The sequence below is a fragment of the Penicillium psychrosexuale genome (genome assembly GCF_028828465.1).
Source record: "Penicillium psychrosexuale strain IBT 29551 chromosome Unknown utg000004l, whole genome shotgun sequence".
Classification (NCBI taxonomy): domain Eukaryota; kingdom Fungi; phylum Ascomycota; class Eurotiomycetes; order Eurotiales; family Aspergillaceae; genus Penicillium; species Penicillium psychrosexuale.
The window spans coordinates 2,586,798-2,613,403 of record NW_026643189.1 but is presented as its reverse complement, the minus strand read 5'-3'; the positions used below and the strand labels follow the sequence as shown (position 1 = coordinate 2,613,403).

At 49.7% G+C, this 26,606-nt stretch overlaps 11 protein-coding genes across 11 annotated transcripts; 4 read left to right on the top strand and 7 right to left on the bottom strand.

The window, feature by feature from the left end:
* Nucleotides 1–561: 561 nt before the first annotated feature.
* Nucleotides 562–3,613, top strand: glpV (glycogen phosphorylase; the record flags this gene model as incomplete). The annotated part of the gene is made up of 8 exons (XM_057187736.1): nucleotides 562–782; nucleotides 834–846; nucleotides 911–946; nucleotides 998–1,059; nucleotides 1,113–1,216; nucleotides 1,263–1,340; nucleotides 1,388–3,153; nucleotides 3,206–3,613. The coding sequence occupies 8 exons, from the start codon at nucleotides 562–564 to the stop codon at nucleotides 3,611–3,613; spliced, it is 2,688 nt and encodes an 895-aa protein (XP_057039439.1).
* A 361-nt stretch (nucleotides 3,614–3,974) lies between these two features.
* On the bottom strand, nucleotides 3,975–5,142 carry N7518_006808 (uncharacterized protein; the record flags this gene model as incomplete). The annotated part of the gene is made up of 4 exons (XM_057187735.1): nucleotides 3,975–4,082; nucleotides 4,156–4,581; nucleotides 4,659–4,984; nucleotides 5,085–5,142. The coding sequence occupies 4 exons, from the start codon at nucleotides 5,140–5,142 to the stop codon at nucleotides 3,975–3,977; spliced, it is 918 nt and encodes a 305-aa protein (XP_057039438.1).
* A 430-nt stretch (nucleotides 5,143–5,572) lies between these two features.
* Nucleotides 5,573–7,884, bottom strand: N7518_006807 (ATP-binding cassette long-chain fatty acid transporter PXA2; the record flags this gene model as incomplete). The annotated part of the gene is made up of 4 exons (XM_057187734.1): nucleotides 5,573–5,648; nucleotides 5,701–6,598; nucleotides 6,649–7,285; nucleotides 7,378–7,884. 4 exons carry the CDS (start codon nucleotides 7,882–7,884, stop codon nucleotides 5,573–5,575), a joined length of 2,118 nt encoding a protein of 705 aa, XP_057039437.1.
* A 553-nt stretch (nucleotides 7,885–8,437) lies between these two features.
* Nucleotides 8,438–12,155, bottom strand: N7518_006806 (putative cell wall biogenesis protein Mhp1; the record flags this gene model as incomplete). The annotated part of the gene is made up of 2 exons (XM_057187733.1): nucleotides 8,438–12,006; nucleotides 12,104–12,155. The coding sequence occupies 2 exons, from the start codon at nucleotides 12,153–12,155 to the stop codon at nucleotides 8,438–8,440; spliced, it is 3,621 nt and encodes a 1,206-aa protein (XP_057039436.1).
* Nucleotides 12,156–13,080: 925 nt separating this feature from the next.
* Nucleotides 13,081–14,498, bottom strand: N7518_006805 (uncharacterized protein; the record flags this gene model as incomplete). Its single annotated transcript, XM_057187732.1, has 3 exons — nucleotides 13,081–13,535; nucleotides 13,588–13,642; nucleotides 13,704–14,498. 3 exons carry the CDS (start codon nucleotides 14,496–14,498, stop codon nucleotides 13,081–13,083), a joined length of 1,305 nt encoding a protein of 434 aa, XP_057039435.1.
* A 482-nt stretch (nucleotides 14,499–14,980) lies between these two features.
* Nucleotides 14,981–15,898, bottom strand: N7518_006804 (kinetochore subunit FTA4 family protein; the record flags this gene model as incomplete). The annotated part of the gene is made up of 4 exons (XM_057187731.1): nucleotides 14,981–15,290; nucleotides 15,358–15,420; nucleotides 15,474–15,642; nucleotides 15,733–15,898. The coding sequence occupies 4 exons, from the start codon at nucleotides 15,896–15,898 to the stop codon at nucleotides 14,981–14,983; spliced, it is 708 nt and encodes a 235-aa protein (XP_057039434.1).
* A 442-nt stretch (nucleotides 15,899–16,340) lies between these two features.
* N7518_006803 (uncharacterized protein) lies at nucleotides 16,341–17,174 on the top strand (the record flags this gene model as incomplete). The annotated part of the gene is made up of 2 exons (XM_057187730.1): nucleotides 16,341–16,394; nucleotides 16,449–17,174. 2 exons carry the CDS (start codon nucleotides 16,341–16,343, stop codon nucleotides 17,172–17,174), a joined length of 780 nt encoding a protein of 259 aa, XP_057039433.1.
* A 305-nt stretch (nucleotides 17,175–17,479) lies between these two features.
* Nucleotides 17,480–18,599, top strand: N7518_006802 (60S ribosomal protein uL18; the record flags this gene model as incomplete). The annotated part of the gene is made up of 3 exons (XM_057187729.1): nucleotides 17,480–17,482; nucleotides 17,630–17,667; nucleotides 17,738–18,599. 3 exons carry the CDS (start codon nucleotides 17,480–17,482, stop codon nucleotides 18,597–18,599), a joined length of 903 nt encoding a protein of 300 aa, XP_057039432.1.
* Nucleotides 18,600–19,285: 686 nt separating this feature from the next.
* Nucleotides 19,286–19,762, top strand: N7518_006801 (uncharacterized protein; the record flags this gene model as incomplete). Its single annotated transcript, XM_057187728.1, has 1 exon — nucleotides 19,286–19,762. One exon carries the CDS (start codon nucleotides 19,286–19,288, stop codon nucleotides 19,760–19,762), a length of 477 nt encoding a protein of 158 aa, XP_057039431.1.
* A 556-nt stretch (nucleotides 19,763–20,318) lies between these two features.
* On the bottom strand, nucleotides 20,319–23,738 carry N7518_006800 (uncharacterized protein; the record flags this gene model as incomplete). Its single annotated transcript, XM_057187727.1, has 2 exons — nucleotides 20,319–21,295; nucleotides 21,359–23,738. 2 exons carry the CDS (start codon nucleotides 23,736–23,738, stop codon nucleotides 20,319–20,321), a joined length of 3,357 nt encoding a protein of 1,118 aa, XP_057039430.1.
* Nucleotides 23,739–24,917: 1,179 nt separating this feature from the next.
* On the bottom strand, nucleotides 24,918–26,430 carry N7518_006799 (uncharacterized protein; the record flags this gene model as incomplete). The annotated part of the gene is given in 9 exon segments (XM_057187726.1): nucleotides 24,918–25,132; nucleotides 25,165–25,280; nucleotides 25,306–25,397; nucleotides 25,425–25,632; nucleotides 25,686–25,828; nucleotides 25,866–25,991; nucleotides 26,026–26,254; nucleotides 26,296–26,320; nucleotides 26,334–26,430. 9 exon segments carry the CDS (start codon nucleotides 26,428–26,430, stop codon nucleotides 24,918–24,920), a joined length of 1,251 nt encoding a protein of 416 aa, XP_057039429.1.
* Nucleotides 26,431–26,606: the final 176 nt, after the last annotated feature.

The window sequence follows — 26,606 nt, the reverse complement described above, 5'->3', positions numbered from 1 at the left end:
GGAGAAGTCGGCATGGGCTGAATGGTTGGTACGGAAGAGCTTGGGTTTCGGGCGATAGATGATAGCTGATGTGGAGCCGATGAAGACCGGAAGAGCTGGGCTTCTAGGCCCTCCAGGCCGTGCGGATTTATATTGGCCGTTGGAGCATTTCCGGGTCTTTTATGCGAGCGCAGACGGACGTGGCCTGATGTTGTCTCGGGCATAAAAAGTCACATGTACATAACTGCGACTTGGATAATCCGTCATGACGTACTTCTCGCTGCGGTAGCACGCCAGAAACAGGCTTCACGGGACACCACTGGCCAAAAATAACTATGGCGAGGACTGGAATCAGTTAGAGGAGTATCCGAATATTATTTGAATATTAATTCGCATATTAATTTAGAGGAAAAACCGAAAAAAAAGAAAATGTTGGCCGGTGTCACTCCAAAAGTCATGACTACATCCCCTCCCCCTCTTTTCTCTTTAAAGTAGCTTCCTTTTCAATCCTCTTTTCTTTTTCCTGTACTGGACTTTCTCCAGCTTACAGCTCTCCCACCTTCACCTCTTTCTCTTTTCATCATGTCGACGACCACCCCAGATGCAGCTGCACCGGCCCAAACCCAATCGACTCTACCTCGTCGGGAGCGGAGATCTTCTTCCGTAGGAGCTCCCATTGCTGACCTCCAGGGTCCTGTCGGTCCGGGATTCAGTCGTCCCAAGCACAAGCGCACATTCACTGGCCTTGGGCCTGCCGAGATTAAGCATGTGGAAGCTAGCATTCCTGAGCCATTAAGAGAGGCGTGAGTACCTTCCGAGCACTTGCTTATAGTTGAACTAACCAATTCTCGCAGCTGGAGGAAATTCGTATGTGGAGAAAATCAGGATATCAGGATACAGGGTTCCAAGCTAATACTCGGAGTCAATTTAGTCGCCTGCTGAATTCACCACTAAAGAAGAGTTCGAGGTAAGTCCGACTGGCATCCGTACCTGATACCCCGGATTTAACGCCTCGCAGACAGATCTCGTGCGCCATATCGAAACCACGCTCGCTCGCTCGCTGTATAATTGCGATGAGTTGTATGTGTTCTGTACACCTATTCAAGCGGTTTTTGCTAACTGGCTTTCCATAGGGCCGCGTACTCCGGAACAGCGCTTGCGTTTAGAGATCGGTTGATCATCGAGTGGAACAAGACTCAGCAGCGTCAGACCTTCACCGATCAGAAGCGAGTCTACTGTATGTCTCCAGCCCGGTGCCAGAAGACAATGGCTAATCCCTGTAGATTTATCGCTTGAGTTCCTCATGGGACGTACATTGGACAATGCCATGCTGAATGTTGGCTTGAAGGATGTGGCTCGAGGTAAGCGCTCAGACAATCGTGACCTGGAATGTCGCTGATGATAGCAGAGGGATTGAGCGATCTCGGATTCCGCGTCGAGGACGTCATCGACCAGGAGCACGATGCAGCATTGGGCAACGGTGGTCTGGGACGTCTGGCCGCGTGCTTTATGGACAGTATGGCGACCCTGAACTACCCCGCCTGGGGATACGGCTTGCGTTACCGCTATGGTATCTTCAAGCAGGAGATTGTCGATGGCTACCAGGTTGAGGTTCCAGACTACTGGCTGGATCACAACCCTTGGGAGTTCCCCCGACACGAAATCACAGTCGACATCCAGTTCTATGGTAACGTTAAAAAGTACCAGGATGAAAACGGCAAAATCGTCCACTCGTGGGAGGATGGTGAGGTTGTTGAAGCCGTCGCATATGATGTCCCCATTCCCGGGTATGGCACAAAGACCACCAATAACCTTCGTCTCTGGTCTAGCAAGGCCAGTAGCGGAGAGTTTGACTTCCAGAAGTTTAATGCTGGAGAGTATGAAAGCGCAGTGGCGGACCAGCAGAGGGCGGAAACAATCTCGGCTGTTCTCTACCCCAATGACAATCTCGAGCAAGGAAAGGAGCTGCGTCTGAAGCAGCAGTACTTCTGGTGTGCTGCCTCGCTGTTTGATATCATTCGGCGGTTCAAGAAGACAAAACGCGCCTGGGGCGAGTTCCCTGATCAGGTCGCCATTCAGCTTAACGACACCCACCCTTCTCTTGCAATTGTTGAGTTGCAGCGCATCTTGATTGACAAGGAGGGCTTGGAGTGGGATGAGGCGTGGGGCATCGTGACCAAGACCTTCGGGTATACTAATCACACTGTCCTCCCCGAAGCGCTGGAGAAATGGTCTGTCCCGTTGATGCAGAACCTGCTTCCGCGTCACTTGCAAATTATTTACGACATTAATATGTTCTTCTTGCAATCTGTCGAGAAGCGATTCCCCAAGGATCGAGATCTCCTGTCGCGCGTGTCGATCATTGAAGAATCGCACCCCAAGATGGTGCGCATGGCCTACCTGGCTATCATTGGCTCTCACAAGGTCAACGGTGTGGCCGAGCTGCACTCAAAACTGCTCAAGAGCACTCTATTCAAAGACTTTGTGACGGTCTGTGGACCAGACCGCTTCACTAATGTCACCAATGGTATCACCCCGAGACGTTGGCTTCACCAGGCCAACCCCAGGTTGTCTGCGTTGATTGCAGAGAAGCTTGGAAGCTATGACTTCCTCACGGATCTCACAAAGCTAGACAAGCTCGAGGCCTTTATCAAAGACAAGCCCTTCCGCAACGAGTGGGCGGTCATCAAGCGTGAGAATAAGCTGCGCCTAGCTAAACATATCAAGGCCACCACGGGCTTCGATGTCAACCCCGATGCCCTCTTTGACGTGCAAGTGAAGCGTATCCATGAGTACAAGCGCCAGCAGCTCAACATCTTCGGAGTCATCCACCGCTACTTGACTATCAAGGCCATGTCAGCCGAAGAGAAGAAGAAGGTGGTGCCTCGGGTTTCCGTCTTCGGAGGCAAGGCAGCCCCCGGTTATTGGATGGCGAAGACTATTATCCATCTCATCAACAAGGTGGCCGATGTAGTGAACAACGACCCGGAGGTTGGCGATCTTTTGAAGGTTGTCTTCATCGCGGATTACAACGTCAGCAAGGCGGAGATTATCTGCCCTGCTTCGGATATCAGCGAGCACATCTCCACTGCCGGTACCGAAGGCAGCGGCACGAGCAACATGAAGTTCGTCCTGAACGGCGGTCTGATCATTGGAACCTGCGATGGAGCTAACGTAAGTCTTCTTCACATATCCACCTTCCATTCTGTACTAACCCAACTCACAGATCGAAATCACCCGTGAAATCGGCGAGGAGAACATCTTCCTCTTCGGCAATCTCGCCGAAGACGTCGAGGATTTGCGTCACCGCCACTTCTACGGCGACTTCAAGCTTGACCCTAATCTGGAGCGTGTCTTCGAGACAATCAGAGACGACGTGTTCGGCAACAGCTCTGACTTCTCTGCGCTCATTAGCTCCATCGATGAGCACGGCGACTACTACCTCGTCTCGGATGACTTCAACTCCTACATCACCACGCACGCGATGATCGACAAGGCCTTCTTGAATAAGGAGGAGTGGCTGACCAAGTCCATTCTCTCTGTCGCGCGCATGGGATTCTTCTCTATGGATCGCGTCACTAATGAGTACGCTGATGGTATCTGGAATATCGAGCCTCTGGTTGTTAAGGACTAAACACACTTTTTGACAAAGGCAGTGCTAAGTCTTTCTTCTTTTGGTTTGTCGTCTCATTGATTAATGAACTCTACGGCTTTGGTTGTTCAATACCCTTAGCATTAATAGTATATCAATCATTCTTATAAGTTAGTTATAGAAGTCACCTAGACATGGTATTCAAGCCATTGAATAGAACACTTTATATGCAATTGCTCTATACAGAACTAGGTATATATACATCTCTATCTCGATATACAGAATATACTACCTCGAGGCAGTAATGACTGATATCGAAAACACCCACTCCATGCCAAACCAAGAAATCTAAACATAACAAAATGAAACCATAAAATACGTCAAAACCCCCAAATCAACACCCTCACTCCTGAATCGTCGGCTCAGTCTGCCTAGGCTCCGAGAAACAATCCGGCCAAAGCGCCATTTTCTCATCCCGCGAAGGCGTAGCCGTAGCCATAAGCGTAGGAACCTATAATCACCATTAGCATTAATCCGCCTTTCTTTCCTTCTTTCGATCTTCCAAAGGGAACCAAAAAACATACAGCCTCCTTACTAGAAATCCGCCTCCACATATTCGCACGCGGGTTATACCGCACGGGCTTGCCCACACCACCCGTCTTCCTCTGATCCTCCAAACTAATCGCCTCAACCTCCCTCTTAACATCAGCAAAGCTATCAAACGGCGTACAAGCAATCCCATGCTCGAGACAGTACTCCTCGAGCCTGAGACCGCGGCGCGCGAACAGCACATCTGCTTCGCGGGCCGCGGCGAGATCAGACACGCCGTCGCCGATGAAGACGATCAGCGGGATCTCGTCCGGCTCGCATTCGGCTTGCGCTTTTGTGCGGGCTTGGTTTACGCTCTCGGCTTTGTCGTGGCCTGAGGCTGTGTTGTCGCGCCAGACGGGTTTCCAGGGGATGCCGCCTGGGGCTTGGAGGTCGTTTGCGACGATTTGGATTGAGGAGGCCTTTTGTGGAAGATGTTAGTGGGTTTTGGAAGGGATGATTTATTGGTGATTGATGGTGGGAATTGGTTTGACATTACCTCTTTCTCACCGAGGAAGATGTCTAGCGTGCGCTGCAGAACGGGCTTTAGGCCTGCGCTGATCACGTTGAAGGGGAAGCCCTCGCGGACGCAGTACTGGTGGAATTCTCGGAAGCCAGAGTCGAGTTCGAGGTTCTTTTCCATTATGTCGAAGCCGTCGCCGAAGGGGATGCTGAGGGATCCCCACATGTCGTCTGAGATGTCGCGGAAAGTTCGCTCGCCGGTTTTGAATTGTTCTTCGAGTTTGTTGCGGTAGGCTGCGCCGCAGCCGAGGTTGTCTACTAGGACATGGCCGGTGTCTTGGAGGAAGATTGTGCCGTCGAAGTCTGGGGGTGTTAGGTGTTAGTTTGGGTGTGTTCTGGGACTTAGGGTTTGTGGTTGGGATTGGAGGGTAGGGAGTGGAGTGTATGAATGGGCTTTGCATACCGGAGAAGATGATGATCTTTCTCTTTTGGTTGTCGTTGTTTGCCTGTGATATAGCCATTTTGATAGAGAATTTAGAAGGGTTTGTTCTATACAAATTGTTATATAGATGCGTGGGTGGGTATATGGAGATAATGGCTTGGAAAGATACGAAGTACAAATTTAAAAGAAATGAAACAGACCTGCCAAAGTCACGATCCTAAATACAATTCCTGTAGAACCTGGCATTTAACCATAGCAAACAAGGTAGACAAGGAGTATGACGTAAAGAGATCCGACATCAATGATCAGTGTGGGCCGCTGAGGGGGCTCATCTGCACATCGTGAGAAGTCGAGATGTTAATATGGGGTATAACAGCCGCTGATTGGCTGGTCGTCAAGTGGAAGCCGACCGAGTCTTTGATTGGATTGGTCAATGTCATTGTGGATGCATGATACATCATACATTCAGCGCTAAGAAACTGCAAGTAAAATGGTATAAATTTAAAAAATTAAGCCGTTAACTCGGCAACCCGACGTTCCAGTTCCGGTACCGCCCGTAGTTGCAAGTCCAAATCCTCCTTCTCACTGCGAGATAGTTAATAAAAGCTCGGCATGGAAAGGAAAATCGGAAACTTACTCTTCGAGTTTCAACCGCCGCTCCCAGTCAAGACCGGTGAAGATGTAGCCGCCCTGTCCATCGAACTGCAGGATCTTCTGGTGATACTTCCAGAGACTGCGTCGGTGCGAGACAGTCATGAGCGTTATGCCAAGTTTCTTGGCCGTCTCGTACATGACCTTCTCAATTTCCAGCGTCACCGAGGATGTACACTCGTCCAAAATGGCAAACTTGGGTCGGTGATAGAACAACCGAGCCATAGCAATGCGCTGCTGCAGACCACCGGATAGTACATCGCGCCATTCTTCCTCTGCATCCCAGCCTCCAGGACGGTCTACGACGGACGCGATATCAACCACTGATAGGATCTCGTAGAGATCGGCGTCAGTGACACCCTTGGCGCGCATCTCGCGCACTCCATCTGGGTAGATCACTTGCTGTCGCAGGGTCCCACGAGACAGATATGGTCGCTGGGGAATGTAGAAAATATCATGGAAAGGGGGTTTCTTCACCGTACCTCCGTATACTGGCCAGAGCCCGCCCAGGATCCGGAAGAGAGACGATTTGCCGCACCCGTTGGGTCCGACGATCAGGAGGTGGTCGCCGGGGTTAACGGTGAAGGAAAGCTTACGCACCAATACGTCGCCGTTCGGGGATACAATCGGTACATCGATGAACTCAATTGCGTCGCTTTCTAAGACTTTACCCCGACCAGACAGCAGCTCCGCATTCTCTGCCGTCGAAGCGGAAGATACCAACTTCTTCTCGAACCTTCCAGCAAGGAGGTCGTCCATCACTTCCAATAATGAGGAGACACGCGAAGTGTAGCCAGCCAGCTCTGAGATCTCTTTGTAGGAGAACATCAATCGGCCAAAAGCATCTGAGGAGGAAAGCAACATTCGGCGATTTGTGACGAAGCCTGGGAGTCATCAGAATTTAAAAATCCAATACTAAAGGACAACAACTTACTTTCGGTGTGATCTGCCATGCTGTGGGTAGTCTGACCCGGGATCTTGAAGAAGACAGGCACACTACATAGTACCAAGCCCATAGCTCCCCAGAAATACTTGATCACAAAGTCCTCCATGAATCCATGGTAAAGTCGCCGGCGCAAAATGCGGTTCACATGCTTGATCAGCGTAAAATAACCCTTGTCCAGGGTATCCTTCTCGGCCTCGTGGCCGTGGTAAAGCGCGACTTCTTCATTGTACTCAATAAGCCGTGAATGGAGGAAACGGAACTCCCCCTCCAGCCGAGCCTCATCGGCAACATATTTGCCAAATGGTGGAGTCAGCATACGCATGACGTTGGCGGACAACTGCACTAGCAGACTCATGATGAACAGCCCTTCACCTCCCACATTCTTGGAGAGCGAGTAGTTGTAAATAGCCATATCGAGAATGGGCTTAGCTAAATTGGAATACAGTTCTGCCAGACTGTCCGAGAAGCGGGACACATCGACCGTGACAAGCTGGTCGGGATTCTTTATTCGATCGTCCAAGGCGGAGATGGCATAGAAAGTCATATTAGACAGATACTTCTCGTGGATATAGTCCGTCAGGCGCTTGCGGTAGCTGAGAGCAAGCTTGCACTGATGGTAGGAGAGCTAATACGGCGAAACACCAAGTCAGCAAATGTACTGAACGGTCGCATCTAGCGCCGCAGACCAGGAACCCGAGTCTATCACCGGAGACTTACCATAGAATTCGTAAAAGTAGCAGGGATAGCCACAATCATCCACCAAACAAGACCAAGCAAGAAATCCTTCCCTTTACCGCGCACCAAATTGCTCACAAGTCTTCCGTCCAGCTCGGCGACGTACAAAGTAAGCATCGTCCGCAGCACCAGGAAGACGGTGTGGCTCACCAGCAGCCGTAGCTCCTTGCTCCGCCATCCGGGTATAACGATCTTTAGTAAGCGGAGCAAGTTCTTGAAGAATTCCCGGTTGATCCCCACGCGCTTCTTGCGGGGTTGTTCCTCATCACCTAGACTACTGGTGCCGGGCCGTCGGAGCAGCTCTACCTGCTGTGACGCGGCTTTCTGCTCGGAGATGGCATTGTGGATTCGTTTGGCGAGCGCGGCAAAGAGGGCGAGGTATACGGCACGTGAGATATTGGTGCGGTTTCGCAGGTAGAGGGATGTTAGGCTGGAGAGGATCTGTTTGATGGAGCGTTCGGGCGGTAGTAGTTTGGACTGAGCGGCCATGGCGGAGCTATTGGATGCTTATCAGCCAGATTCGGGCGCATACATGTCCGCTGTTGAGTGAGTTGAGGGGGTTGAAGGGGTGGGAGTTGAGGAGAAAGAGGCTATTGCCATGACGGAGGTGACATGTGATACCCCAGGAAACTGGGGAGATACAGCCGAGGAATCCACTTTCAGGTAATCTCGCTGGCCTAAGGCAGTCAACACCATATTACTTAAAATATATACTCGCAAGAACCCATTTAACGAGGAAAATATACATAGAGATGGGGAATTCTTTAATTAGAAAGAGTGATACAGCCCTGAAACAACCACATGTATATACATATATGTAGTCATGCAGAAACGGTAGTGACAATGACACTGAAGATGCCAATGATAACAGGATTCCGCCCTTCTCTCGTGCCCGAAACGTATATACAAAAGAACGGGGTGAGTAGATAATACTCAAAGACATGCGCTAGTATGTACAGGAATGATAAAACGCAAGCTTGCAGAAGAATACATAAGGGGCCAAGATCATAAATCGAGATGATATAAATCAAAATAAGAAAACCTAAGACTTGCTCTCTGATTCATTGCGGCCTGTCCTGGGTTCTGCCTGATTCCTCGAGCGGATACCGCTGTTGATCTGGGCGGCAATCTGGGCCTGCTTGAAGCGCTCGAATGCTTCGGTGTCTTGCTGCTGAGCAGCGTAGAGTTCGTCGACGGTGGTCCCGAGATGATTAAAGGCCACGTCGGCGTCAAAGTCATCGAATTCAGAGAGAGACTGCTCATCGTGGAGAATATCAAGCTTTTGCCGGAGAGCGGCAATATGCGAACTATCGTCCTCGTATTCGAAAGGCTCGTCGTCCTCGCCAGGAACCAGAGACGGGTTGAGGAAGTCGCGGCGGAGGTTCTGGCCGATACGGTGAATGTGTCCTTCTTGGGAGGTCATGGCCCGAGAGTGGAGGGAAGTTACGGAGCTGGTGCGAGAATGGCGAACGGCATATTGGTCCGTGTCTTCCTCGTCGAAGCAATTTTCCTCAAGCTGACTGCTGTTCAGATTACCGCCAGCGAAGAAGGAACCGCTTCCATCGTCATCACCGGAGTGCTGAGAGATGGTGTCGGGTACAGTAACAGCGGGCGGGAGCTGAGGAACAATACGAGTCTCTGGGTATTCGTCCTCAAAGCGTTGGATCATCTTATGCAAGGTCATGTCCAAAAATTGCAGGCGGCCATAATTCGCGTCATTACCAGCACGATCTTCGCGAATAAGAGCCGACTGGATCCGGACTCTAATATTGCGCGCGGATTCCAGCAGATTCTTCGACATATCGCGAGGACGCTTAGTAGGAACAGCTCGGGACCTGCGGCGTCGAGGTGTTGTGGTACCACTGGGCGGTAAAGATTGCTCACCAAGAAGATCCAGACCTTGCTGGTCCAGATTCCCGAGACAAACACCCAATGCTTTGACGACACCCGTGCCACCAATAACATAATCCTCGTCGGGAGCGGCGTCATCGTCATCATCATAAGGCTCTTCGGAAATAACCGAGTGTCCGACGATATGCTGTAGAATGTCTGGATATGGGATATCCTCAAGCGAAGAAGTAGAGCCAGGAAGCTCGACTGCAATGGCACCGCCTTCAAGATTCCGCAGCGAGTAAGCCACAATCTGTGATCCTAGAGCTTTGACAACTTCGTTGTTTTCTGCGCTGGGAACATCGATATCGACTGCAATAATTGTCCGTGAAACACGGACAGCTGTCATCATAGACGCATACACAGCGCATGCTTCTTCCTGAGCAACGGGGTCTGTAGTGGACGCCAACTCCACAATCTGCTGATTCTCAAGAATGTTCAGATGACACAAGCTGAGGCACTCTGGCAATACCTCGGCAAGACCAATGACATGATCCGGTGACAAGTTGACGTCAGCGAGATGGAAGCGCTTCAAAGACGGCATCTTCGGCAGGAAGCGACGGAAAGCCCCCAGCGCGCTAGGCTGCGAGGAGAATAACTCGCGATTGTGAGAGAAATCGATGAACCGAAGGTTGTGAATTTGCGCAAGCGATTGGAGCAATGGGGAAACCACCGACGGATTGAGCGAGCAATCCGCCAGACTCAGCGCATAAAGCGGTGTTTCAGGTTCGATCGCGGCTGTGAGTAGATCAAGATCATCCTTTATAGCGTTGCCACCTAGATCCAATCCTTCGCACTGTCCAGCTTTGAGGTACTCGATCACATGCTCCAGACCCTCTCTTGTCAGACCATTGTTCGCAAAGCCAAGTCTTCGTAGACCCATTTTGGTGGTTGCCTGGCAGATCTGCTTTACAGCGTCGACCGAAGGATAACACTCGCTCAAAAGTAGTTCTTCAAGATGATCCCCAGCAAAGCGCTCTGCCAGGGCATTCGCAAATATCATTCTCACGTCGGCCGTAGGCTGGGATTGGCTGGTCGGGCCACGACCATCGACCGCAACTTGGCCTCGAGGGAAAGGAATACCTGACAAATCAATAGATTTCAGAGATTTCGATAGGTGAACAAAAAGGCTCATGTGGCGCCATCCTTCCCGTCCAATTTTCGAATTGTCTTTCAGAGAAAGCTTTTCCACAACACCGTATCGTTCCTGCTCAGTGGAGTCTGAAGATTCCGGTCTTCGCAATCGTCTCCGTCGATAGCGCATCTGCTCTACCGTCTTGGTGGCAAGCAGAGCTGAAAGGATGGCTCGCACAGAAGTATCTGTCAATGCACAATTTTCAAGAATGAGTTCACGGACTGGAACGACCGCGAGCCAATCGCTGAATGTTGTCAAATCCTGTGAGGTCATCGGAAAATTGCTCAGATCCAAAGCCGCTACCGTGCCAGGGGACTCGGCCAGTGTTGATGAAGGCTTGGAGATCTCGTCAACCACTCTCTTGAGAACAGGCGTCTCACGTAGCTGGCAACAACGGCGATATATGCGCACTGGATCGGTTGTCGGGTGACTTTGCGTTTTGGGCCGAGTGACACCTGGCGCTGGACCTTGAGAATACTCTTCGTCATCGTCATTCTCTGCATCGAGTTGTAACGGAATTATACCGTTCGCGACTGCCTGTCTTCGCTTTCTCTCCTTCCGTTCTTTCCGTTCTGCCTCAGACCTCTTCTTCCTCTCTTGCTTCCTTGTGTGGTCAATCACTTCCCCATTTGGAGCGGGGTCATTAGATGGCTTGCTGCTGGTGGTATTTGTCGGGGTAGAGCTAGACTGGGTCTTCGCATCGCCGGTGGCCGGAGCAGGAGTCGAGGACGCGCTATTCTTATCAGCCAATGTAGCCTGGGGATGCTTCAAAGCACCAGCTTCGTCTTGGTCCTTCAATTTGAGATCAGCCTTCTTAGACTTATGGTTAGTAGCCTCAGTTAGAGGCTGAGGCTGTCGTAATTGATTGGTTGGAGGAGCTCCCTCGTCATCGTCCCGATGGGAGACACCCGCAATTTCAACATCCACACAGAACGCTACGCGGTTGAGCTTGGCCTGGTTCAAGTCCGCAATCTTGCATCGTTGCCGATTTTTATCGACATTCATCACGCGACGTTGAGAGACCACGACATTGGGATTCAACTTGGGCAACCCACCCGAGTTGGACGAGAACTTGCGTAGTGCATTGTGAATAAAGGAGGGTGATTTGGGCGATGTCGAAGTAAAGGACTCTTCTTTCCTCTCTTCTTCCCTGTCCCTCAAAGAGTAGGCAGCGCCGAATGGGTTATGCGTATCAATGGTTGGGGTTGTTTTCGGACTCGCTGGAGGGGCCTTCAGACTAGGTTGCGACGGTGGGGTAGTCCCAGATGAGAACTTCGAGCTTAGACTGGAGATCCACGAGTTTCGTCGTCCGATGGGCTTAGGGTCTGTCTTTCGCGGCGCTGGTGATGGCGTAGATGGCTTTTGCTCCTCGCTCTTCTCAACTGGTTGGGGTTTCGCTTGTACTGGCGCTACATTATTCTGGGGGGCTGGCTTCGGTTCTGCGGTGGAGGGGGCTGGCGTTGGGCGTGGTGGCGGGTTGCTGTTGGAACGAGATCTTCGGTGTGACTTAGGTTGGGGGGTCGTTGGCTCTGCCTGCGTACCAGGCTTATCGCTCGCTGATACTGACTTTGTGCGAGACAAGTGATCTAAAGACTCAAGAGTATCAGAAGCTATCCCGACTTCAGATCTCCAACAACCCTATCCTGGGGTTGGGGATGTGCTGGCATAAAAAGTGGAACTCACCTTTTTGCGAATGATGAAGCCAGCTCACGTCCACAGTCTGAACTCCTTCCATTTTGAAATCACTCGAAAGTCAAGAGACGGAATAAAGTAACTTCGCAATGTCCAGGTGGTTGTCGAAGGTTTATCAGCGGTGTGGCGTCGTATAAAGAGCGCAATGACTGGATAGGACTAGACAGAACGACGCATAATTGGCTGGTCCCCCACTTTTCGCTGATAATCGCAAAACAGTTCGAAAGGAATCAGGTGGACAACACTAGGGGCCCGATGACAACGAATAAGGTGGAAATGCTGGGAAATGCGGGAGATGGAATATGCCGTATAATCTGCGACCAAGAGCTCGCCAGATGCGTTAAATCACTATTACAATAAATAACAACCCAACATCATCGCCTGTTTCAGCAAGAGATACATAGTGAAATCATGCGAGGGGTTACTAAAAGGGATAGAAAAAGTGGCATTGGAGAACTTCCGAATGCACAATTAAGCATAGACTAAGGTGACATAATCGGGGGGAGGGGGCACGTGAGTGTTCTCATTGGGGGAGTTAATATAATTGGAGTAGAAGGGATGGGGATTGGACCAATCCGGAGAATGTTCGGCTCTCCGGTGGCGGAGGACACAAGAACTATGGAGTACAACATGCCTACGGAGTACATTATTATAAAGCGTGGAGTTTACGGTGGATTAGCCGGGAGAGCCGGGGTGTTAGAAAGGAGTTTGGTTTCGTAAAAAAGGGGGAGGATACTGGTGTCGAACACCATAACGCTCAATACGGGTATCCGCGATGATAGAAACACCTAAAAACGCCACCATGTCCTGGGGGAAAAACGGCCGAGCAGAGACAACAAAGAAAAAGAAAAAAAACCTCCCCCACGCAAACCCCTCCGAGGGGTAGTTATGCGATGAAAAGAAACAGTCATCACGGCGTCAAGCGGACCTCGGGAACTAGCGATATTCCGCCGCACACAAGCCCCTATCTACTCCAGACCCGGGATATTCTTGAGATATTCCCAGCCATACTCCTCCTCGGGTTTCTCGGCTTCCATGCCGAGCGCAAAGCGGTAGGCACGAACTTCATTCTGCAGACCAGAGATGACGCGAGTAGGAACATCATCTTCTTCGCATTTGAGACGGTAGGCGGTGCGAATCATTTCGGCACATTTCATGGTTTGAGCATGCCAGTAGTCCCGGTCGAGTCGGCTTTCCAGATGGGCGTCACGCTCAGCTTGAAGGAGATTGTTGTAATGCTTCTTCTGAGCAAGGTAGTGCATGTTGTTGTTCTGGCAGTAATTGCGGATTTGCTCGAGCATGATACCCACGGCGTGCTCAAACTCCCGGACCATCTTCATGTTTTCCTCACGATGGTATTTATGATCGGCACTCACAAGTTTTTCCTTGGCCAGGGCACGCTCAAGTTCGGCAATCCGGGCAGCTGCTCTAGGCGTTAGTAAACGAAGATGTGATCAATATTCCGAAGGACATACTAAGATTGTCACCCTGCTGGCCATTCGGGCCAGAGCCATCGACAATACCGTTCTTCTAAATGTGTGTTAGCTAAATATCCAATCTGGGCAACTCGAATGCATGTTGGCCCACATACCACAATTTCCTCCGCATTCGCGACGATGTTCTTGGTCACATCCCGGTTATTCTTCAACACGTCGCTCAATTCCACAACCATCTCATAGAGATGATGCAAATCCATCTGATGGCCAGCGTTCATCGGAATTGCCGCACCCATGGCGCCCATTCCGCCGCCATTGATCTGGCCGCTGACCGAAGTGTGGGAAGGGGAAGGAGACGGAGTCTGGCGAGGAGGCATGTTGGATATGCTCATCGCGCTACTACTGTTTTCGACGTAACCTGAGAAGTTGCCGTTACCGTTACCGTTGGTGGCCATACTAGACGTGTTCGTGTTCATAGAGACGTCGGCGTCGGCGAATGCGCGATTCAGTTCCTCGAGTTGAGGGTCGTCAGGAGTGAAGGATTTCGGAGTGCTGGTGCCGTTATCTTCGTCGAACCAAGAGGCGTGATTTTCCACGCCTAGAACCTCCGATTGAAACTTCTCAAGGTCACGGCGAGTAACGTGCGTGGAGCGACGGCGATGCCCACGCGTGAAAGCCTTGGAAGGGGAGGGGGAAGTGTCGCCCTCGATGGTGGCGGGTGCACTCAAACCAGGGACAGTATCGTCACTGTCACTCGAGTCTGAATCGATAGCAATCTCATCCACGGAGCTCTGATCAGATTCACAGGTTTCTAGTAGGCAGTTGACAAGCGTGTTGTGCTGGGAGCTCACGCTAGCAGGTGGGGCTAACGACGGATCAACACGTGATTGGGACAGCTCACGTGATGGTCCTATTCCAACAAGCTCCCTCATCTTCTTGAGAGCACTCATTCGGATAGAAAATAAGAACTATGTGGCTGCAAAGAAAATCAACAAAAAAAAGTCATCTAGGAAAGTTGGTTTCCCAGCATATCGGTGGGGCGAAGCCTATTTCTTTCCGACCGGACAAGTGTGTAAGTGTAATGGATCAATGACGGTCGAGAGTTGGAGAGAAAACGGGCTCTCGCCCAGTATGAAATGCTCAAATTTGCTCCGGTCCAATCACACGTGCTCTCTGAAGTCTATAATTCAATTCCTGCAGTCGTACTTGGCACGTACTTGCCGTTCTCATGTTTTTTGTTGACATCCATGAATGATGAGGCTATACTAGTGTCGCCCTGATGGAAGGTACATATGGCAATATTGAAACATTGTAGCTAGGGCAACGTGCTCGAAATCCAAGTAGAAAATTAAGGAAGCTACCATCGAGGCATTGGCAATGTGTAATCGTGTAGTATTGTATGCACATGTGGGCATGGGGTATTATAGTTTCGTCAAGGCATATCCAACAGGGCTTGCAATCTCTGATCAGAGGCTGGAAGTGAGTAATCGTGAGTTTCAAGGGCACCGCTGCTTCTTTTCTGTTGTGCGATCCGGCCTCCAACTCTGGCTACGAGCATGCGCATTTTCTCCAATTCTTGAACAAGTTCTCCATCCTTAGTAATAAGATTGGGTTGAATGTCCTTTTGGGGATCTTCAAATGGCTCGAGTAATCGTCGAAGATGTTGCAACTGATCAAGCCGCCGTTGCCGTTGCTGCCTATGACTGTCGAGGCTCGCGAGCCGCTCACGGAGCTGGAGGTATCTGTGCGACTGGTGTAAGGCAGGTGGAACTTCAATCGGAGAAAACCCGGATGTGTTTGTAAACTGACCTTGCCTGATCCTCTTCGTTTGCTTCCTGGCTTTCCAACATGACAGGCATCTTTGTGATGTTCCTAAACCATAGTCAGTGTTGTCATACCCTGTATAGAGATGGATGGAAACTTACATCCCCCTTGACAAATCCGTTGTTTTTTCAATACCTCGAGCAAAAGCATCTCGACTTCTTGCCTCTTGACTGACTGACGACCAGTACAAGTTTGCAATCTGTTGGGCGACATGGTGGATCGCTTGGGAGGAATAAACAACGCGATTGTGCTGCTTAGCAGCTGCATTTACTATAGTGCTATAAGTATCGTATTCATCTTGTATATATGGGTGCAAATCCGTAAAGAATTGTGCTGTTCAATTGTGATTCGTGTTCTGACCTTTGTGTAGAACATCTTCAATGACCTTGTCACTCAGATCACCTTCCGTGGTTTCAGCAGCATAGTTTCGCCAGTCTTCGGGTAAATCGAGGCTCTCGGAGAAAATACGGACTTGGCTCCAGATAAACGCAGATTTCAACTCAGATATAGTTCGAGTTGAATCCATATCGAACAAAATCCAATGGTGTTAGAGAAGTACCATTGTTGATTCTCCAAAAGTCCCGCGATCTTCTCTGAGCGCGATCTTATCGATAAGACATCACGTGTCTCTCCACAAATACGATTTTGCGGGATGGACAATAACGATTTGGGTAATAAACCACCATAAAATAAGGGAAAGGATTTAAAAGGTAACAATTGAATGATGGTTTGATCTTTCATACATGATCTTAGTAGGGTAATAATGGGGGTTCTTGGTGTGGAGTATATCCTCGGTCTAGAGATGTACCTCGGCAATCTAACCGTCCAGATCGCTTTCAAGGTATGTTGTAATCCAATTCGTGCAATTCCCATCACAACTCATTTAATTTACGAGTTAGAAATAAACTGCGGCATATCTTGCAGTGACCCCTATTATCACTAGCAGCCCCATTCATTATCATCTCAAGATGGCAGAGATCAAGCGACCGGTGGGCTTACTGTTCGACGTTGGAGGAGTGTGTGTAAGTCAGCCACTTGACCCATAAATTGAAGATATATATCTGACGAATCTCTAGGTTGCATCCCCGCTACAAGCTATTCTTGACTATGAGATTGCCCAAAACATCCCATCAGGATGGATCAATTTCAGTATCTCGCGAACCGCGCCCAACGGTAGCTGGCACAAGCTCGAGCGAGGCGACATCGGGGTTGACACGGACTTCTTTGCGGGGTTCAATGCGGACCTGGCAAGCCCTGAACTATGGACGCAATTCCAACAACAACTTCAAAAGAAACAAGGCACAAATGGTTCTACCATTCCTCCAATGCCGACGGTGGATGCAGAATGGCTATTCTGGGAGATGATGCGGGTATCTCGCACGACAGACCCCTATATCTACCCAGCTCTGAAAAAATTGAGAGAGTCAGGACAGTTCCTGATGGGCGCTCTATCCAACACCATTATATTCCCCGACGGACATGAATATAATGAAGCATCCGAAGTTAAGAAGCAATTCGATTTCTTCATCTCGTCTGCGCACACGGGCCTCCGCAAACCTGACCCCAAAATCTACCAGGTGGCGTTGCAGGAGATGGACAATTTAGCTAAGAGACGAGGACTAGCCGGAGCTAATCCCGACGATGTTGTGTTCTTCGATGACATTGGCGAGAACCTGAAGGGGGCGAAGAACGCTGGCATGCGTACAGTCAAAGTCATACTTGGAAAGACCCAAGATGCGGTCAAGGAGCTGGAGAAGCTCACAGGCCTTCAGTTGCTGGAGGAGGACAAGGCACGATTGTGAGGCGTTATACATAGAAGTTTGTTATTTCAAGAAGAATATCAGAATTATATGTAGAAAGGATGAAGGATTAAGAATTCTAGATCATTTTCTTAATTTTCCCCATTTTCCCCCATTTTCCTGAATTAATTGTCGTTGTTTCTTGTATTTTCCATAGTTAAGAAGTTGATGTTCACTCGTCGCCGACCTCATTTTCTGGCGGGGGATGCAGCCACACGCTAAGCGAAATCCCGCACAAAGTCGACCCACGAAAATTTCCCACTTCCTCTTCTTCGTCCATCTCCAGCGCCCCTCGACACCCCGTCAAAATGGTGAGTTCGATCGCTGATGGCTGAAAAAGTCATTATGCATTCCTTTTGCATTTTATTTCCTCTCCGATTCCTATCGGAGCCGGGTCCCTGCAAGTTGCTTCGGCGTAATTTCTGAAGCGTTAATTGCTGACTCGCGATGGTTTACAGCCTTTCACCAAGAACGTGAAGTCCAACGCCTACTTCAGGTGAGTTCAATCTTTCTATCCTGTGATAATCTTTTGGGATTTTCTGTTTGCTAACTTTTTTCAATTATAGTCGCTTCCAGACTAAGTACCGTCGCCGCCGCGAGGGTAAGACCGACTACTATGCTCGCAAGCGCCTGATCACCCAGGCCAAGAACAAGTACAACGCGCCCAAGTACCGCATGGTTGTTCGCTTCACCAACCGCGACATCATCACCCAGATCGTCTACTCCGAGGTCACCGGTGACAAGGTTCTTGCCTCTGCCTACGCCCACGAGCTCCCCAAGTACGGCATCGACCAGGGTCTTACCAACTGGGCTGCTGCCTACGCCACCGGTCTGCTCCTTGCCCGTCGTGTCCTCAAGAAGCTCAACCTTGACGAGCAGTTCAAGGGTGTCGAGGAGGCTACCGGTGAGCACTCCCTCACCGAGGCCATCCAGACCGATGATGGCGAGCGCCGCCCCTTCAAGGCCTTCCTCGATGTTGGTCTTGTCCGCACCTCCACCGGTAACCGTGTCTTCGCTGCCATGAAGGGTGCCTCCGACGGTGGTATCTTCATCCCCCACTCCGACCGCCGTTTCCCCGGTTACGACATCGAGTCCGAGGAGCTCGACGCCGAGACCCTCAAGAACTACATCCACGGTTCCCACGTCTCCGAGTACATGGAGAACTTGGCTGATGAGGATGAGGAGCGCTACAAGTCCCAGTTCGTCAAGTACATCGAGAACGAGATTGACGCTGGTGACCTCGAGGAGATCTACGCCGATGCCCACAAGGCCATCCGTGAGGACCCCTTCAAGGCCGATGAGGATGCCGGTCCCAAGAAGACCAAGGAGGAGTGGAAGGCCGAGTCCAAGAAGTACAAGGTCAACCGTCTCACCCACGCCGAGCGCAAGGCTCGCGTCGAGGAGAAGATCCGCAAGCTTGCCGCATAAGCGTCTCGCTTCTTATCTTTACGACCAAAAGTTCCTACCAATATTTCAATTGAGGGAATAGGCTACTGCCGGCGTTCTATTCATGTGATGTAGTTTTTGACGGATCATGGCACATACCACTTTTTATTTTTACTATCGGAAGGGGGTTTTTTCCTGGGAGCAATTAGTTCGGTGTTCATTCCAAGGCAATTTCTTTACTCAGTTCTAACTGCTCCCCAATGTCCATCTGTCTTGTTCCCTCATTTGCCTCCTTGCATTTGCCTGTAGCTGGGACCTTTATAGTGTAGTTGAACCCACTTTCCATCTTGTAACTATTCTTAGTATTGTGTTATGCAGGTGATATTCTGTTTATTCTGATCATTATGTTTATGCACGTAATTCTTCGTAATTACATCATGCCATTGTGGTTCGTCCCAGGTTAAAATTAGATCGACGCCATGCACACAAGCGCCAATGCCGATGTGATAAGTGGCTCCCAACCCCACGAGTGCGTTGCCAGCGCAGCAACTTAGTGGCTGTTCAATGAGCAAGGATCCCCCAAAAAAATAAAAAAGAGCGCTAGATCGTTCTATTGCCTGCCATCAATCTCCGCTTTAAGGGGCCGTTGGATCCCCGAAAAGATGAACTTGCAATTATTTCACCTCTTGTATATATATCCCCCACCTACATAATCTACACATCCCACCATGAAGAGATACCAGCAACACACCCACGCAAGCTGGCACCGCGCCTACACAGGCAAATTCGATTGCCCCTGGTGCCAAAACACTCACCGGCCAGAGAGCACAACACCCCAGAGCCCGAACCACAACACCCGTAAACCCGCACAGGCACAGGGCTCAGACAATGGCAGGTCCAGCAGAGCGAATGCGACTCCGACACCTGTCGGACAACGGATAGCTCCCGAGAGCCCTGAGAGCTCTCAGAGCTCCGCCGTTCCTGTTGAAGAGCAGGCTGCTGGCACACCGCCCGAACCGCAGACTCCAGAGTCGGCTCCAGAGTCGGCTCCGGACGCGAACGACGAAGAGACACCAGAGCCGGAACCCGAGTCAAATTACACGCCGTACAATATGGGACGGACCTCGAGGCACGGGAATAACGCGTCGCGTCCGCCGCTTCCCGAGGAGTGGACGAAGGAGGTTGAGGATCAGGAACACGGGTAGGAGATTCTAGCTGATGGCTTTGGTCACCGCTGGTTCGTCACTGTGCTGACGTGTTTTTTTTTCGATAGTGCTGCGGAATGGAATCCACCGACTGTGGAAACTTAGCGCTTTATACGTTCTAGGGAGTCTCGAATGCCCGGCAACCACATTGACTCTCCTAGAGGAGTCTCGAGAAAGACTTGGTTGGAATACATCGAGTCAAAACATTCACATTAAACTACAGATATCAGGATCTTGCTTCGCACAAGTTTCTATTGTACATAATTTCACCAATCTATTTTGACTCTAATCATACCCCCTTGACCTATCGTCATCAGCAGTCAACTCGCTTGATGTTTCGCAAATGTCCTCCGGCGTTAAGTTCAGTCCTGCATCTTGCAAGGTAGCGGATCGTCTGGGCCCGTTCTTCCGCACATTCCTGGAGGAGGCGCGTGGTTTGAGAACTATTCCGCGGTAGTTGATTAATGAGAGATCTAGCCAACTCATAGTCGGCTGCCGACTCGGTTTCTGTGGAATTCACCCATGCCATTGCGATTCGTATGAGTCGTCATCATCATCAATCATCAGCCTGGGCCACCAGTGAACACTCTGACTCGTCAATGTCACCGAGAGCCTGTGATGCACTGCGCTCCAATGCTTTAATGGCTTCTTTGTTATCTTCACTCGATCCCTTGCGTAGAATAGCTTTGGCCTTTTCGTACCCTTTGATTAGCTCTGCTCGTGCCTTGTCTAACAAGCTGAGTTCTTTGTCGATATCTGGACGCCGAGATCGAGGTTGAGGCCGAGGTTTCCATCCCAGACCAGGGGCAGAACCAGAACCAGCGTCATCGTCGGAGTTGGATTGAAATCCAGTTGGCTTAGCTCGAGCGGGGCTTGCGTACCAAGCCTTGTCACGAGCACGGCGCATTTCTGCAGCCATCATCTGGAATACCTTGCGAAAATCATCGGGTTTTTCCCAGAGAACACCTATCCTTCTCTGGTTGGCGCGAAGCAACCCACGATAATGACCAATTCTCTGCGGGTCGCCAGTCATTTCTGCATCCGAAAGCTCGTTGTCAAGTCTCACTTGCTCAAGGCGTGGATCGGGGTAGTCCTTTATGATCTGGTCAATCAAGTCACATGGATCGAGTTCTTCGCGAGCCCATGATATCCGTATTTGACTGAATTGCAATGCCGACAAAAGGAAACTGGCGTCCTCGCCCTTAATGCTAGACAGTTTAGACTTGGCCATAGCCCAGTTTTCCTTCAACTCAGCTTCCTTGGATTGCTTTTCGAGCTCTTTGTTACTGCGGATTTGAGTTTCGCGACAGACGTCCAAAGCCTTGAGGAGAGGTTCGAGGATTTTCTTGTCAGGGATCTGAAGCAGCAGAGACTTGGCTTTATCATAATCATATTGCTCTTTTGCTTCCTGGATCTTCGCTATAAGGTCTTGCACAGACTCTGTCGTGACCAAAGGTTGAGTATGTATGCTCACAGAAGAGCTAGCCGGGCCGTTATGTCGGGGTCGCGAGGCATGATGTGTAGGCAAATCGTCTGTCGACAGGGATAACATGTTAGTATGTCCTAATAACACTCCACGGCAATGATACAACATACCATCCGAACTGATCTCGACATCGAACCCAGTCTGTGAGAATGTTCGCTTCGCAGCGCCCTGCGCAAGAATAATTTCTACCGGGATTTTAGGTAATCCATTCACATAGCTTTGCCCAGAAAGTCTTCCTGCTCGGCCTTGAACCACTGGCGACCGCGAACTTGATTGAGCCACGTTGCTTCTGTTCGGATGACTGATGGCATGTATATGGGAACGTAATTCATCTATGAGTGGTGCCAGTTGAGGTCCACGATCGCACGCAGCCTGAGAACGTAACTTTGTTTGTACCAGCGTCCTGACAAGTTTCCAGTGCCAGCCCGAAACCTCCCAAAATTGATCAGCAACACGATGCCAAAAGTCGAGATTGCCTTGCGATTTTGTGTAACGGCTTTTGTGCACAAGGCAGATTTGAAACAGGACTAGCTGCTGATCAAGGCTCAGCGACGGCAATTCAGGTCGGTCCCACCGATACTCTCGGATCACCGTCCAACTAGGGGTTATAATGCATGGGTCGCGAGGTATTGCAGGCAGTGAAGATGAAGATGGGCTAGTGCCTGGACAACCACGGGGCTCTGCCTGCGTAGTTTCTGACGAAGGAGGGTTCTCAGCAATGTGGCCTTCCCCAGCTTGACTTCGAGATGCAGTTGGTGATCGCATGGTCGGAGCTGGCAGACCGTACCATGCCCTGTCGTAGGTATCGCGCATATCTTCAGCCATCATCTCGAACACCTTGCGGAAATCATCGGGCTCGCTCCAGAGAACACCAGTTCCACACATCTTTTCCCCAACAAAAAGACTATGCAGGTCGGTGGCTCTCTCTGGGGGGCCATTCCGTTCTGCATGTTCAAAGTACTGTGTGAATTTCACCTGTTCAAGGCGAGCATCGGGGTATTCCTTCTGAAGCTGAACAAGTAATTCCATGTGCTCGTCTTTGTGCGTCAAACGTGCCTCACTGTATGCCAATGCCGCAAGAAGGAATTTGCCGAAATCGCTTCTGATACGAGATAGGAGAGACTTCGCCCCCTCCCAGTCACCCTTCATCTCTGCCTCTTTGGCTTGTTTTTCTAAATCTTTGTCCGCCTCGTAAAATGCTGATCGTTCCGCTTCCAATTTTCTGAGGAGTGGTCCGGACACCGTCTTTTTCGGAATCAGGAGCAGCAACCTCTTGGCTTCATTCCAGTCACCGCACAATGATTCTTCTTTGCTTCGTTTTTGGAATTCAACGTCGGCATCACTTAACGGTTCCTCGGGCTGTAGCAAGCTCACGGCTTCAACATGGCCATCGCACCTCTCTGCACTGACGCCGGTTGATGAGTTCAAGAGGATTCGTCCCAAGTTCTCGCCATCCACTTTTAGACGCAGAGATAGAGAAGTGGCTTTATCTTGGTCCTCATTGTGCAGGGCTTCCGCGAGGTCCACTATGGGCTCTAATGCCATATGGACCGATGCCAGTTGTGGATCTGAAAGTATAGACTTCGCGCCGCTAAAGTCACCCTTAGCCAAAGCCTCGTTGCACTTGAATAATGCCACGAATGCTTTGGGCCTCTTGCCTTTCATCAGAGACACCAGAGCACAGGCCTTAGTCAAGTCACGATCAACAAATTGCGCCAATACAGTCTCTTCTTGAAGACTTCTGTTGTATTTGTTTTGTATTGCTTGTCTCCTTTCCAACGCGACAAGGAGCCGGCCCGATCTCACCTTGTTCTCCATTGAAAGCAGCGAGGATTTGGCTTTCTCCCATTCGCCATCACTCTCTGCTTTAGCGCTTTCCATTTCGCGCTGCTTCTCTATTTGCTCATGTAGGCTTTTATTAGACTCAAATTCCTTGATGTATGATTCTGGTTTTTGGTTGTGTTTGAATTGAAGCAGGAGCCACTTGGCCTGATCAAAGTCACAGCGCATTGCTGCTGACTTGACCCGCTCCAATATGGCTTCTTCGACGTCTTGCCAAGTCATATCCAAATCAGATTGAGGAAGAGGCATTGGAGATCGGTATCTGTAATCGGAGCGTCTCAGCTCTGACCGCCATTTGATGAAACTGATGTGCTCCGTCATTTCCCATAAAAGTGATTCCATCCGGTAACCATCAGGGTCGACAGGGCGAACAGTGTGATCCCGATTGCGGTATTCTGCGAGCTTTTTTTGAACAAAGGACCTGACCCGTTCTTCATGCCAGCCAGAGGCAGCATGGAAATCATCGGTAACAGAGAACCAAAAGGTAAGATTCGGGGACAGCCGCGTGTATAAATGTTTGTACCGTATGCATATTCGAAGGAGAGCTACCGGCGAAGGCTGGGAGCCCTGTGAAACTGATGGATAAGTGTCCCAATTCCTTTCCTCTTCCATGCGCCGGACTGCATATTCCAGATCACGTCTCCACATCGTTGAAGGGAATGATACAGAGTACTTCGTACACGGGATAGGATTCAGCCTAGCACGTCGGAGATGAATTAACATGCGTAGAATTGACAAGGGATATTTTTGTACTGGGTAACTTACTTGGTATAGCTGTCTGGTCTGACATGAGGACAATGCAACAGGGGTGGAAGCAAAACTCAGTTAAGTGACGGTTGAAATGTGGGGAGGAAGATACGCGACACGCGACGCGACGCGGTGACCCGACCTATAGTCACTCTAGGAGTCTAGGGACTGGACGGTCTACTGCTTATCGGAAATTGGTCTAGAGTGAAAAAAATGCGACTGTTCATGCGGAGAATATATTTTTGAAAAACCACAGTTCAAGTCCAACTGGAAATCGCGGTCTTTGGGACCCTAATGCAGGTACGTCTAGAAAGCTGTATCCTTTCGCCACTAACCGCCTACTGTTATTTTTTTAGTTCTGGCTATTAACATTCAGGCTTGGAGAGAATAGGAAATAAAAACTTATATAGGAAAATCAGGTTAAATTCGGTGAAGACGGGACCTTGGAAATGGGACTAGGGACTAAGATTATTCCCATAGGAATCCTATATAGATCTCTACAGATGACTAGGAACTCTATCCGTCTCTTTCCGAATTATTTTCAAATTGTCAAGGAAACATCTTTTAATTCCAATCCGAAAGAGCTAGAGAATTGCCCGTGCAAAGCCCGCTTGTCAGTAGCCTTAAAACTTGCTACTCAGCGACTGCAGTTGCAACAAGCCTTGCTTTTTGGAAGGTTCCTCGACGAGAGCAACATTACGGACGTTGTCTGCTAGAGGAAACATATATCTCCCGACATCCACGCTTGTAGGCCACGACGCTGCCCGGAATGCGGCTTCCGCTAGCTTTATGAGCATTATATCGCTTCCCTTTGCACCGAGGATAGTGCTCCCGATCGGTCGGTGTTCAAGTCTTCCTGAGATTCGTGATTGATAGGGCATTTGTCCAACTAGAGACGATCAGTAATTTACTCGGGAATTGTCACCAGGAAATGAGAAGAAAGAAAAGGATAAGCACTGAAAGTACTGACAAGGTAGCACAAGCTGAGGGATTCCAAGGACAGGAGAGATGAATTTTTCACCAATAGTTCCAGCACTTGATGGGCTCCTAGGTCTAGTCAGTTCTCAAGAAATGAAAAACTCAGGGAATGGGGAACGACTCATTAGCGATATCCCGGTACTTCGGGTTAGCAGAGCCATATGGCATAATCATAATGGCCTCAGACAGGGTTTTTGGATCTTGTGAGAAGATGTTTTCGTCAAACCATCTCTGGAATACTTTCAGTTCTTCACGGTATGCATTGTACTCATCCAGAGTAACTTCTTTGCCAATTCCCTTAACATATGACAGGTTAGCTTTTCTTCAATCGATAAATTTCAAATCTTACCATCTATAACGCAAAACTGGGCCTTCAAAAGGGAGTTTCTCATATTTAGATTCATACTTCGATCGGAAGTCGTCAAATCCGTGATAGTAGTCATAGCACATAGACCAGAACGCACTCTGTGTAAGGTAATGTAAGTTTCACATCGCTTCAAACTGGTGAATAACTGGAATACCAACCTTGGACAGATACTGCTTCAGCGGCTTTCCGTTCGCCTCCAATGGAGGGCACTTTTCCTATCTCTCAGCGATACTACTCTCGACCCGCTTAGTGCCTGAAAAGTTCTCGAGGACCCCAACAAATTCATCCACCATAGCTTGGTGCTGGGGGTTGCTGTGGGGGAAAAAGTCGAGTGGATAGATGATCTTTGACGGAAATGCCGTAGAGTTGTCGCTGAGATCCAAAGTATGAGAGGCAATATAATGGAGATCTGACAAGCTGCGGCCGAATAATCCCACAACATCGAAGTGACTGATTATGAATGAATTAGAGAAGCCATGTGGAAGAATTGACTAGAAACTCACGGTGAATTCACAACTATACCATCCATAGACGTTGATTCAGTAGATGGTCTGATGGAGAATAGCCCATTGCAAGTTGCAGGTGCCCTAATACTCCCAGCAGCTGGGTTTTCAAGTATCAATGTCTTTGGTTCAAACATGGACTCCTGATTTGAAAAAGAAAGACTTACAGTCACCACCAACAGAAGAATCTAGCCACGAGTATCCTGCTAATGCTGCAGCTGAACCAGAGGAACTTCCCGACGGGCTCTGGTATTCGTCGCCACGGGGGTTTATGGGGCAATGGAAATCAACCCACTGATCCGTAGGCTCATCAGAGGATAGTCATCTTTGTCTTTCCAACAATGTTCGCTCCTTGGTCAATAAGCTTCTGAACGTATGAGGCAGTCTTCTCTTGAGGAAGGTACAGTTCTGTATATGCACGACTCATCATGGTCGTTTTTGTTCCGTTGAGGTGGAATATATCTTTCAAGCAGACCTGAACACCCGCGAGCGGGCGTTCTGGCGAGGGACGTGAATAGAGGCGACTGGGCACTGCGACTTCTTTCCAAATCCCGTCATCACTGATAGAACTGAAAGGATTGAATCTGATAGTGCTTGTTAGAGAACAAACCGTTCGCTTTCGTCGCCGCAGAGACCTTGAGAACAAACCTTTCGGGATGGAGAACATTTTCCGGCAAGACTCCAAAAATGAACCCGTCGAGACAGTCCGGGTATAGCCGCCAGGCTTGGTGAAGGTTGGAGCCATGAAGAAAATAAGGGCCTGCTGGCAGGTCAAGCGCGCTGGATGTGTACACCGTCGAAAAGTTCAGAGATACTAAGGTCGATTTACCTTGACGCAGTTCTTCAGGAGTGCCGGTTAGGACGATTGAACGGGAGAATTCTCCGCTGTAGACATCGTCTACTTGATGAAAGAGATTCAGT